A 13,248-nucleotide genomic window follows, 5' to 3' on the forward strand; every position below is an offset into this window, starting at 1 on the left:
GTGGAGATGGGAGCAGGAGGAACAAAGTGTGGGGAGGCAGAAGGGAGTATAAAAGGGCCCACACAGGCCTGAGCCCTGTGCCTGGTCACCACAGGCTGTCCCATCATTTTATACCTTCTTATTACATGTTTCCTATTTCCCTTCATCATCTCAGTCTTTGCCCCCGTTTGCACGTGCTGTGAGGATCAAGTGCCTGGGGAGACCTGTGTGTGTGTGTGTCAGGGGAGTTGTGTCAACCCCGGGAGCTCCTGGAGTGAGTAGGGGTCTTCGGCTTCCAGCCATGGGGTGGGGACAGTGTTCCCAAAACTACTGGGGAGCCTGAGGTTAATGAAGGGATCTGTGCAGCTGGACTGTGAGTCTGGTGGGGTGTGAGAGTATTCATTCCCCTGTGAGAGTTTTGTGTGGCTGGGTTCTGGAGGAGAAGAGGGGGCTAGAAGCTCTCTGTGCGCCCCACAAACACCAGCTGACTCAAGGCCGGAGTCGCTGCTGATCAAGGCTGAGCCCATCAGCGATGGGCACAGCACCTCTGGGAGTCGCAGTGAGGAGAGAAAAACCACAAGCAGCTGCTTTGTGCCCCCAGAGAAGGAGTGAGAAGATGTGAGGAGCTGTGCTGACACCAAGGGTCAATGAAGATGTGGGGCAGAGGAGGAAATGAGGCACTTCAGGTGCCTGCAGCCCATGGAGAAGGCCATCATGAAGCAAATCAGGCTGTCCCCCTGCAGCCCATGGATGATGATGGGGAGCAGAGACCATCTGCAGCCTGTGGAGAGACTGACCCACGCTGGAGGAGGTTTGCTGGGGGACTTGTGACTCTGTCAGGGATCCAGCTGGTGCAGTCTGGACCTTGTGAACTACGTCCACCTGATTTGTGTTAATAGGGAATAATGTTGGAGGTGCATAATGACAGACCCTTGTATGGCCATGGGCCTGGGAGGGGCAGTTCAAGATGTATATGGTTGGTGTGCCTTGCAGGGGGTGGGGGGATGGAGGGTGGGGGTCGCCTGGCGGGCACTCCAGTGTGTCAGATTAAGCTGGCAGGTGGTGAAGCCAAAACATCCACCAGATGGGGGAAGAGGGTACGTGTTGAAAGAAGATGTGTCTATCCCTGGAAGACATATAAGCCAGGGACTGGAACTGTACAGTGTGCATCCTGGTGGAGAGGAGACTCCCGGAGCACCCGGCACTGTCTGTGCCCCCCAGCGCTGTTTGTTCACCTTTATTCAGTCAATAAATTGTTACTTTTGGTTATAACCCTATTTGGGACTCAGTCATTTATCACCCCATGCAAGGAGCTGCACTGGGGCAAGTGGTGAGGAGATGACACCCCAACAGAAAGGAATCCCGCTGGAGGAGCTCCTGGAGGACTGTCTGCTGTGGGTGGGACACCAGGGTGCAGCAGGGGAAGAGGGTGAGGACCCAAGGTCTCTTGTTCCAGAAGCATATCCCCAGCAGCCAATGTGACCCTGGTTCTCTACTGCTGGAAACCAAGTCAGCCAAGAAAGGCAGCCTGACACCAAGCAATTCAGAAGGTTTATTGCTGCTGTGCACCAGGGGTTTTCTATGGCAAGGTCAGGATTCAGCTGCTGCTAAACATGATTGCCCTTCTGTTGCCCCCACAAATTGAGCAGAAGCAGCCTGCTCTTTCAAGCCAAGCCTGATGTCTTTTCAGGACATCTCCAGGTGTTCCATGAGGAATGGGTCGTTTTTCTGGAGAATTTGGTAGAGCTTCTCCTGTGCCTTCACCCCTTTCTTCTCAACCATCTCCAGCAAAAGTCGGTTCTTCCTTTTTCTTGTGCTTTGAGCTTCCACTTGCTCCTCTTCATCGCTGTTGATGACGTTTTCCTGCCGTAAGTGTAGCAGAATGGTGGAGATCTGACTCATCCTGGAGCAAAGTTCAGTCTTGTAACTCTTCAGGAAGGCTGCACCTAGCAGACACCAAGCCCATGTTATTGTGCTGCCCATGGCCAGGCAGCTGCAGGCGAGTCTCATGCTGCACTACGTGGCACCCTAAGCTGGCAGACACCGTGGCTGTAGAGCCTGTCCCACAGCCATGGGTCTCCATCCCTCCACCAAAAAGCACAGGCTCCTGCTGTGCCCGTGATGGGAGCACTGGAAGAATGGCAAGCTGGAGGCTGGGAACGTGAGGTCAGAGCTGGGGGAGGCCAGGCTGGTGGCAGCCCCCATCAGCTGCAAGTGCCTGTCCCCTCTGGGACTCCTACAGCGTCTGGGCATGAACGGCCCATCCTGTGTCCTCCCTGCAAGGTGAGCAGCTCCTGAGTCAGAACACGTGTTGCTCAAAGGCCTGAGATCTCACAGCACTGTGAATGGTTTGTGTGGAAACTGAGCCTGGAGAGGAGCTGACCCCAGCAGGGCGCTGAGCAACCACGAGCAATGCAGTGGGCTGCACTGCCTGGCTTCTCCCAAGCCTCCACCCAGCCCTCCTGTGCAAGGCTGAAGTGGGAATCCATATGGCATCTCCCTGTAGCATCACAGGATAGTTTGGGTGGGAAGGGACCTCAAAGCCTCCCCGGTGCCACCCATACTTTGGGCAGGGACACCCTCCACCAGCCCAGGGTGCCCAACACTCCATCCCACCTGGCCTTGAGCCCTGCCAGGGATCCAGAGGCAGCCACAGCTTCTCTGGGCACCCTGTGCCAGGGCCTCCCCACCCTCAGAGGAAAAAACTCTTCCTTGGGTTGAATCTAAAGCTGCCCTCTTGCAGTTTAAAATCGTTGCCCCTTGCCCTGTCATTGCTTGGCAGCCCCCCTGCTGTCCTCTTGCTCAGGCTGTATCTGGTGTGGCGACTGCATGTGCACAGCAAGGGAAAAGAGGAACACTGACACGTCCCAGTTTGTGTCTATCCCAGCCAGGCCTGTCTCCCTCAACCTGTGGCCTCGCTGCAGGGGTGTCCTCTTGGATCTGACCTTTCAGATGGGAGAGGTGTGAGGAGGACAAGGTGCAAGAGGTAATGATGCAGAGTTGTGGCCTTGGAGACACTGGGCTGGGATAATCCCCCCAGGCTGCGGGGCAGCGTGTTGCTCTCACTGGATCTGAGGCAAGGGGAAAGCAAAGCCCCTTGGTCAGAGTCTTCTGGAGCTGCTCTGAAGGGGGTCCTGCTGTCCCCTCTGCTCACGCCTGTTGCAGGCTCCTGCCCAGAGGTGTGGGTTGTGTCTCACATGGGCTCTCAGCCCCTCAGCTGGCTCTGAGGGGTCCCACTTACCAGAACCCAAAGCAGTTGTTATTTATGGACCGTGAACTGTCCCAGCTGCAGCTCATTCTCTGTGACAACAGAAAATTCCCTGTCCCCAAGAAGGCAAACCAGTGTGTGTGTGTGGGGGGGGTCACCTTGACCCACCAGCGTGGCACGGAGCCTGCTGCCAGCAATGTGGGCAGAAACATTTGAGGTTGTGGCTTTCAAGACTTTTTCCCCAGAAACTCTCCTAAGTATGGGAAGAGAGGCTGCTGTCTGCCTTACACCCGAGGATGCTGAAAGAGAAGGAGGTTCAGACTCCAGAGATGAAGCTCTGAAAAATTGGACTGACCTGGAAAGGTCCCAGAGAAACGGCCAGGAAGATGAACATCACCTGAAAGAGCAAGGAGAGAGATCACTAAATCTGCCCCCGCTGAAAGGATGGTGCCTGATCTTCCCCGGTGTCTTCCTGAGCTGCCTAATCCTCCATGGAGCCATTAGCCTCCCAGTTCTTGTGCTGTGCAGAACTCAGGAGAAGGTCCTGGGCTCTGCAGGAGGCGTTACTTGTTCTGAGTGCTGGGCTAGGCTGACAGAGAAGGGCTGTGAGGGCACACTGAGCAGCACTGCTCCCCTGCAGCTCTTCCCCAAACCTTCCCAGAGGGGACCCCAGGGCTCAGTGTAGCTGCAGCGTGAAGTTGGTGGCAGGTGGTGCTGAGCCCACCCGTCAGCATTAGGAATCCCGTGCTCTGGAGGCTGCTGTGCTGCTGCCCTCCTGGAGGACACATGGACACGAGTCTTGGCACCCACCATCACTGACCCTGCTCCTGACACCTCCATCATCTGCTGCCCCCGACCCAGGTTCTGCTTGGGACCCAAGTCAGTGCCACCAGCCCTCCAGCAGCAGAGTCGGGAGTGACGGTCTCTGGATGCCCAGGAGAGCGGTGCCCATGCCATCCACAGCCGTGCTGCGTGCCGCCTGCGCCCAGGAGCGCAGACGGGACGTGGTGAAGGCAGCTGCTGGTCCATCCCGCCCTGCCCCGGCCCTGTGTGCCCCGTTCCACACAGCACATGTGGAGGAGCAGTGCTGGCTGGGATATGGAGGCTTTTAAGATGCTGGTTTTCACCAGAGTTTGGGTACTCTCCTTCCTTCCCCTGCATGGCACAGGGGTTGCACTGGCACAGCCACGGCTGTTCATTGCACTACTGGGTGTCTGGAACCAAGTCAGGTGTCCATGCAAGCAGAAGCCAGGAGCACAGAGAGACACCAGGAGTGCTGGCATGTGCTCTTAAACCCCAGCCTCTGGAAATGCCCATTGAATCTGGGGATGACCGAGGTGACAAAATGGGTGAGCTCTGCATGGCTGGCACAGCTCAGCTTTTGGTAAGGCAAAGGAGCCCCTAGATGGACCTGCTGTTCCCACCTGATCTCAGTGATGCCCTCCACACCACAGTGTTGTCCCGCTTGTCCATCATACGGAGCTCCATCTCCTCTGCCATGTTCTTGATGTAGAGCTCAAGAAAGGGCTGCTGCTCCTTTGGGCTCTTGTAGCACAATGGCAAGCGTGGCTGTGGAGACAAGAAAGGATCTGAGTCTGAGTTGCAGTGAATTCACCTACATCATCCCAGGACAGATTCACATCCATCCAGGTGTGTTCCCTGCTCACACCAGCACGAGGCAAGACGAGGGAAGATGCACACATCAGGGCTCTGCTGTGCTGTCAAGATCCCCAGGGCTGCTTGGAAGTGACCTCTGCAGTGTTTTGTCTGACCTGCCTCTCCGAGATGGAGCGATGTCAAGTGGAGATCTCATCAGCCAGGGCATTCCCAAGCTGAGTGGTGGCAATCTCAAAGAGCAGAGATTTACCACCTGGTAACCCTCTCTCATGGCTGTGTCTCCACTGAGTGGCAACACTTGTCCCAACATCAGGCTGGAACTGCCCAGGTTGCAGCTTTGGGATTTTACAGCTGAGGGACTGAGAGACACTCTGTGGTTGCTGACTGCAGCCAGAGCAGTGCCCCACGCTGGGGCAGCTGGGGAAGAGCTGAAGCCCCGTGGGAAAGGACTCCCGCTGGAGAAGCTCCTGGAGGACTGTCTGCTGTGGGTGGGACCCCAGGGTGCAGCAGGGGAAGGGGGTGAGGAAAACATCTGGTGAGGAACTGACCCAAACCCCCATTGCCCCAGTCCCTGCCCCTCCCTGTGCCACAGTGGGGGGAAGAAGGGAGCGAAACCCTGACTAAAGTGCAGTCTGCTGAGAAGGGAGGGGTGGGGGGAGCTGCTTTGAGATCTGGTCCCACTTCTCATCCCCCGACTCTGGTGGCACTGGGGGTCTCATCAGGCCTCCTCTTAAGCTTTGGGGGTTTGGGGTGAGCTGTGTGCTCTTTTGGGGGTGTCTATCATGAAATACCTTTGCTACCTGTAACCAGCACAGCTCCCACACCTCTGGCTTGGAGGGCTGGTCAGGTGGATTCTGTTAGCAGAACATGGCCAAAGACAAAGACTTCTTGTATTGTCTATTTTATGGGGGTGTGGGGGGAGAAAGAGAAAAAGAAGAAAGGGAACAATCCCACTTCCCACTTACTTCAGGCGTTATCTCCACAAAGTTATTACTGGTCACCCAGTAATCACAGCCAAAGAACAGAGGGCTGAATGGAGAAGGCTTGGGAATAACCTTTGAATTCCAGTTGCTTTCTTGTCTTTCAATGGCCTGGAAACATCAAGAGTTACTTTTGAGAGGGCATGGGGTGGGGGACTGGGGAGGAAAGCACAGAGCTGTGACCTGCAGGGAGCCCTTGGAGCTGACTGACCTGTCAGAAGAGGCTCTAGGCTGTGCTGCAGACAGCTTCAGGGCCAGGGAGCTGCTGTGGCACAAGCAGGAACCTCCTGTGTGTGGGCAGGAGCCCAGGCAGGGGAATGCACCCTCACTGTGCCTGGGGGGAGCAGGGGGCAGGGGCTGGCACAGGGCAGCAGCTGGCTGTGGCCAGCAAGCCCTACATCTGCTCTGTGTTGCAGAGTATCCCTGCCAGGGCTTCACTCGTGCTAGGACATGCTGTCCTAGCTGACACCTCCAGAGCTGTTCCTGGAGGCATCTGAGGAAGAGGAGGGGGAGGGAGGCAGGAGCAAGGATGCTGTCCTGCAGTGAGACATGGGGCACAGTGCAACATGTGAGTCAGAGGCTGCTGGAAGTAGAACTGGGTGGGATCTCTGCTCATCTCCTCCAGGCCCTGAAAGGACCTAGAGGAAAGCTGGGAAGGACTGTGCCTGTTTGTAGGGCCATGGAACGATGGGACGAGGGGGGGTGGTTTTAAACTAGGACAGGGCAGGCTTGGATGACGTCTTAGGAAGAAGCTCTTCACTCTGAGGCTGCTGAGACACTGGCACAGGTTGCCCAGAGAGGTGGTGGAAGCCCCATCCCTGGAGACACGTAGGACAGGGTGGATGAAGCTCTCAGCAACCTGATGCAGTGAAGGTGTCCCTGCTCACTGCAGGCGGTTGGACTAGATGGACTTGGGAGGTCCCTTCAACCTGAGGCACTTTATGATGATCAGATCCTGTCCCTGCTGCCGCAGCCACCCCAGATGTCATCCTCTGTTAACCCAGCCAAGCTCCCTCTGTCTTACCTCCTTCACAGAGTTGTCATCTGGGATCAGGTAGAGGTGCAAAGTTGTATTTGCAGCACTGAGCTGCTGGAAGATCAGCACCAAGGAGTGCGCAGGGAACAAACGTAGGGCTGAACGTAACCTCCTCCAGAGCACCCCGAGTAGGGAGAAGCTGGGGTTCTCCAGGACAGCAGAGAAAGCAACCAGGCTGGTTGGTCTCTCCAGAGTCATTAGCCCAGATTTAAAATGGGCAATGGAGCACAGGCTGGTATCTACATCTTCTGCAGGAGACAGCAAAGGCAACAAGTTCTGTTCAGTTACCCTGGCGCCCTCTCCAGCTGTCTTCTAAGTAAGGCTTTAGCAGCACAAAGAAGATGTGCACCCACAGGGGATGACAGGCTCTATTTTAGGTGCCATGTGTGCCCTGGGCTTTGGGGGTCAGCAGGAGCTGCTTTGGCAGCCTTTCTGCAGGCTCAGAGAGCCACGGATCTGAAGCTTGGGACCATGAGAAGGGCCCTGGAGGGAAGGGTCTGAAGGGCTGTTTCCCTGGAGCCAGAGATGTCCCAGGGTAGGGGCAGGCTGGGGGCCTGGGAGACCCAGGTTCATGCAGTTGATGTACCTGCCAGGCAGATGAAGTGGGGGAGATACACTGCCTGCACCAGCTCGGGCTGCGCCTTGATGTCGAAGAGGGGTCCAGCGGGCACCCACAGCTCCTGGTCAGCCTGGCTCAGGTGCCGGGTCCAGGAGCTGTATCTGTAGGTGACGGTCACTGCAGACTTCACCTTGAACCCGAGGCCTGTGAGGCGGCACTGGAAGGTGCCTGCACCAGGGACGTGAGCTCTGCAGGCAGGAGAGACAACAGGCTGGTGCTACCTGGGACGGGGCGTTCCCAAGGGGCTCCCCCTTCCCCCAGCAGCTCTTACTGGTACGTGGTGCGGTGCTTCAGTGGGTCCTGGGTTATCTCTGGCATCACTTGTGGGAGATCCTGCAACACAAGTGTGGCCAGTTGGGCACCGAACGGGGTGTTGTGCGCTGGGAGCTGCTCGCAGGAGGCGTGCTGGGCTTGGCAGTGAAGCAGGAGGCAGCGTGGCGCTGGGGCTCAGAGCCTGGCAAGCAGCAGCAGGGCAGCAGCAGCGCCTGCCTGTGCCTAGAAAGGCCTCACTCTCATCAGTGAAGAGGCTGGAAAAATCACTGACTGGCATCTCCCCTGCCCTCAGCTCCTCAACAAGCACTGGTCACGTCTGAGGCTCCTCACCCCTCTGCTGCAGATCTCTGCAGCAGTGCCCAGGAGAAGTGCAGCACGCAGGCACAGCGAGGGGGACTGGACACTCTTCCCTGCTGGGTTAGATGATACTGGGGTGGGGAGGGCATCAGTTAGTCCATGCATCCCCCATGCATCAGTAGGAAGGATAATGGGTGAGTGAGCAGAGCAGCTCCCGGAGCTCCAACCTCCGTGTTTCACCCACTGAGATTTTGGATTTACTTTGCAAGTGGGAATTCCAGATAGGAAGGGTTTGTTTCCTGAGGGAGAAAACGCTGCTGGTTGTGACCTTCTTGTGAGTAAAGCCTGGGCTCTTCCCTCTCTCCAGGGTGTATCAGCAGAGAGGACAGTGCCCACAGGCAGACAGACTGGGGCAGTGCTGCTGCACGTGTTAGCATAGCAAAAGGGAGGCTGAAGAATCTTAGGGAGGGTGGAGAATTGCAGCCAACAATGGGCTTTGAAGGTGCAGCTAACCACTGGGTGACAGCTGGGTCCTTTGGGTGCTGCAGTGCCCTGTCTGCAAAGCCCTTACCTCCTGACTGCAGTGCTGGCAGCGTCTCCTCAGTCGTGAGCCCCTGTTCTCCAAGTAATAGGTCTCCTGCAGAGAGGAACACAGGGGAAAGAAGTCAAAAGCTTTTCCCCCTCCAGCCACACTTGCCTGCTGGAGGCAGCAGGAGCGGGTCTCTGCGAGCACAAGCCTGCCCCACGGCAGCTGCACTGCTGGGCTGCTCCCCATACCTCCAGAGGTGAGGCCACTGCTGTAGCCGTGCGTTGCTCCCCAGCCTTGCTGTCCTCCTCGGTCAGGCACTCCAGTGTCAGGAGTTGTGGCTCAAAATCCTCCTGTGCCATCTCCAAGGGCTCTGTCAATGTTCCCAAGGGACACCCACTGCAGAGATTGTCACCCTTTCTGTGGCACAACAGGGAGACTGTGTCATTTCTGGCTCTAGTTTGGGAGAAGCAGCCAAGGATCAGGCATCACCCGACCTGAGGAGTGCAGTTGGACGGGTCCAACAGCACCTCGCGCTGCAACAGCCACACAAAGCAGAGGAGAGCTCAGGAGCCAGGCCACATCCAGAAGTGCATCCCATCCTCCCCCTCTTCTTCACACCTTTGCCATGAAACCTGTTCCTGCTGGTTTGTGCCCGCCCACACCAAGCTGCCGGCACCAGGAATCCCACCAGCTGCCCACCCCAGGAAGGCAGCATCGCATGGGGCTGGGAACATGCTCCCAGCCTCTGCCTCTCCGTTCCTCCCTGCTGTGACACAGAGAGCAGATTCCTTGCTCAGCTTCCAGCACCAGAGTCTGTCCTCTCCCTCCTGCCTTCCTTCTGCACAGGGGCATCCTTGGGCCCTTCCCCCCCGTGCAGTGCTCCCTGTGCACACACTCCAGAGCCACCTTGTGCTGCCTGCACCGGCTCCTTCCTGCTGCCCTGGCCAGAGTCCCTCCATGGAAGATACCCCAGTTTGCACTCGCTCCCCCTCTCCCACCTCCAGATGGATCCTCACCCACTTCCCCAAGACCACCCTGCACTTACAGTTCAGTGTGTGGTTCAGAGAATGTTTTGCCCTTCCAAGACTTAATAAGCTGCCTCTGTCACCTTTCCCAGGCCTGAGTGTCAGATCTGTCACTTCCTGGGAAACTGAAAGCTTCACTGGGTGATGTCAGAGCTGGGCTGTGCCTTCACACCTCAGCTGAGCACTCCTCTTCCTCCAGCCCAGGGCTGCCTGTACTGATGGGTTATGCGGTCACCCCAGCACATCCCTGCCCTCCCTTTCCTGCCAGCCTTGTGTGTGCTCAGGCTGAGCAGGACACGACTCACCCACCTCCCCCAAGACCACCCTGCACTTACAGTTCAGTGTGTGGTTCAGAGAATGTTTTGCCCTTCCAAGACTTAATGAGCTGCCTCTGTCACCTTTCCCAGGCCTGAGTTCCGGATCCGTCACTTCTTGGGAAACTGAAAGCTTCACTGGGTGATGTCAGGGCTGGGCTGTGCCTTCACACCTCAGCTGAGCACACCTCTTCCTCCTGCCCAGGGCTGCCTGTACTGCTCTGCCTCTCTTGCCTGCACTAGTATTTGCCCCTGCACTGCCCTCTTTCGACAACCTCTCTCCCCTGCTTCCTCCCATTTCCCCTTCTCCCCAACCCAGCTCCCCTCTTGGGATGTCTTTCCCTGGGGAAGGACGGGGAGGGCAGAGCTGTGCGGGCAAGGACAGAGCTTTTTTCCCCCAAGGTAACGGTGCAGCAGTGCCTTGGATCAACCCTGAAAATTCTGGGGGTGCCAGAGGGTCCCCTGATGGGTTTTGGGGTCACCCCAGCACATCCCTGCCCTCCCTTTCCTGCCGGCCTTGTGGGTGCTCAGGCTGAGCAGGACACGGCTCTACGTGCCCCAGGAGGCACAGGGGACCAGCCCATTCCCGACCCTGTTGCAGGGGCGAAGAAAATTTGGGGGTGATGGGAGGTGCAAGGCTGTGGGACTGTTGTGCCCCTGACCCCTGAAGAGCTGGCAGGGAGCTGAGGGAAGGCAGCACGGCGGGCAGCTGCCTGGCACTGCTGGCATGGCCCTGTCAGCCCCATCCCCGTGAGGCACTGCTGCCACCCTTGGGGCAGACCCCCGGGCCCTGCCCTGCAGCACACACCCCCTTCCCCCCACCAGCAGCCCCAGGATGGCAGAGCACCCTGCCACAGACCCCAGGACAGCCCAGGACCTGGGCAGGAGGTGCAGGATCTGCAGGTGATGTTCAGGACTCCGTCCCCCTGGCAGAGAGAGAACAAGGAGGTTTCAGGGACAGACTCTGTGGTGGAGGCAGCGTGTCAGGGTGATGGAGTCGGTGCCCGTAGCCCGAGGCTGCGCTCAGAGAGGCAGCTATGAGCAGGGCACACGCTGCCCAGCTGCTCCCCAACACTGATGGGGAAGGGAGGACCCACAGCTGTCCCTCAGGTCTGGGGATGCCCACGTGCCTTGGCATCCACGAGTCCTTGCCCTAGCCCAGAGCCCTGGAGCAGGCAGAGCTGCATCTCCCACTGTTCCCGGGGCAGCGCAGCCCCACAGTGCTGCTGGTGTCCTGCCATCTTTGCCCTGGAGCGATTCACTCGGCCCCTCAGGGTGCAGGGAAATGCCCCCAGTTTGGTTTGCTTGGCGTGCCAGCGCAGCCTGACTGCCCGGGGCCTGCCTGGCATCTTGTCAGGAGAACTCCCTGCAAAGCACCTTCCTGACGCCTTCCAAGGCCCAGGACTGGCTGTTGGGTTGGCCGCCTGTTCCCCTCTCACCCAGGCCGCTGTGTTTTGAGAATGGGATTAGGAAGCTCCTCTCAGCAGGAGGAACTTTGTCCGTCTCATGGGAACAGGAGGATGTTGTCAGCACCTAAACCCGGGCTGGGTTTGGAGAGCTGAATCTAAACCCAGAGAGCCGGCCGGCCTGCGGCCTTCCCGACAGGATCCACAGAGCCTCTGGCCAGGCCGCGGAGGCAGGTGGCTCCCCAGAGCTCCAACATCTGCCGGCTCCATCCACTGGGAGGGGGTTTTATTGGGCAGCAGTGAAAAGCAGAGCTGAACATCCCAGTCAGACCAGTCCCGCTCGGAGCGGGGAGCCGGGAGCTAAAGCTGGGTGTGGGAGGGCTGCAGAGCACCCGGCCCAGCTCAGGGAGCTGTAGGCTCAGGGGCTGAGACAGCAGCAGCCTGAGGGAATCTTTGTAGCCAGGGTGTTCTCCAAAGTCATAGAGGGAAAATACAGGCCGTATTTGGGGCATGAAAAGCCCCCCAGAGATGCTGACGCTGTGCCAAAGCAGAGTGTGATGGGGAACAGGTTACTCAGTCAGGCAGGTGAAGCAAGAGATCCCTGTGTGCAAGGAGGGAGCAGAGGAATGTGACTCCAGAAGGGAGGAGATGGGACAGGGTCCTTCCCAGTGGCCAATGTGACCCTGGTTCTCTACTGCTGGAAACCAAGTCAGTCAAGAAAGGCAGCCTGACACCAAGCAATTCAGAAGGTTTATTGCTGCTGTGCACCAGGGGTTTTCTATGGCAAGGTCAGGATTCAGCTGCTGCTAAACATGATTGCCCTTCTGTTGCCCCCACAAATTGAGCAGAAGCAGCCTGCTCTTTCAGGCCAAGCCTGATGTCTTTTCAGGACATCTCCAGGTGTTCCATGAGGAATGGGTTGTTTTTCAGGAGAATTGGGTAGAGCTTCTCCTGTGCCTTCACCCCTTCCTTCTCAACCATCTCCAGCAAAAGTCGGTTCTTCCTTTTACTTGTGCTCTGAACTTCCACTTGCTCCTCTTCATCGCTGTTGATGACGTTTTCCTGCCGTTAAGTGTAGCAGAGAAACGGGCAGGAAGATGAACATCACCTGAAAGAGCAAGGAGAGAGATCACTAAATCTGCCACGGCTGAAAGGATGGTGCCTGATCCTCCCCGGTGTCTTCCTGAGCTGCCTAATCCTCCATGGAGCCATTAGCCTCCCAGTTCTTGTGCCTGTGCAGAACTCAGGAGAAGGTCCTGGGCTTTGGTGGGCATCTGGCCTCCAGCCGGGGTCAAACCACCACCTCCCCCCTCCTCCCATCAGCTGGGGGACTGCACGTGCAGTCAGCACCCGAATTCAAGCCGGACCAGCGGGTGGGTGAAGGAGCCCTGAGGGGGGGGTAGCCAAGGCCCAGGGTGCAGGCGGGGTGCTGGGACGCAGAGGGGCCGTGCCGGTGTCCGTGAGCTCCGGGTCGTGTTCCTGCACGGTGACCGCGCAGCTCTGCGGCCCCACCTGAGCTGAGGGTATAGAATCATGATCATATATATGTAGTGTAGTATAGGAATTGATCTGAGGGTATAGAATCACGATTATATATGTAGTGTGTAGTGTAATTATGGAGAGCAACTCTTGCTCAGCTAGATAATTATGTGGAACAGCTTGTGAAGGAGAAGGGGAGTCTTTTTGTTTTTCTTTTCCATAGCAAAGGGGTTACTCCTGAAGGCCTTGTACCATCTCGAGGAGAAGATAAAAGAGCGAGAACTCGAGGATGGAATCATGTCCATCCCGTTACCTCCTTATTAAAGAAAACAGGTGGCTGATAAAGGATGCGAATTGTGTTCGTAGACCTCGTTACTGGAGGAAAGCGGATAGTTAACGAGGCCATAAATTAGTTGAGACTGATCAGAACACTGCAAGCTTGCAAGGTCAGCACATTCCAGGTGAGAGGTGGAAAGTACATGGTGA

General features: G+C 57.2%; 1 protein-coding gene across 1 annotated transcript; it reads right to left on the reverse strand.

Moving 5' to 3' along the window:
- Nucleotides 1-1,665: 1,665 nt before the first annotated feature.
- LOC311198329 (caspase recruitment domain-containing protein 8-like) lies at nucleotides 1,666-8,897 on the reverse strand (the record flags this gene model as incomplete). Its single annotated transcript, XM_084272251.1, has 9 exons — nucleotides 1,666-1,925; nucleotides 3,543-3,584; nucleotides 4,612-4,756; nucleotides 5,770-5,895; nucleotides 6,809-7,068; nucleotides 7,407-7,627; nucleotides 7,711-7,772; nucleotides 8,581-8,646; nucleotides 8,787-8,897. The coding sequence occupies 9 exons, from the start codon at nucleotides 8,895-8,897 to the stop codon at nucleotides 1,666-1,668; spliced, it is 1,293 nt and encodes a 430-aa protein (XP_084128377.1).
- Between the last annotated feature and the right edge of the window lie 4,351 nt (nucleotides 8,898-13,248).

This window comes from Gallinula chloropus (genome assembly GCF_964237585.1).
Source record: "Gallinula chloropus genome assembly, chromosome: 17".
Taxonomy (NCBI): Eukaryota; Metazoa; Chordata; class Aves; order Gruiformes; family Rallidae; genus Gallinula; species Gallinula chloropus.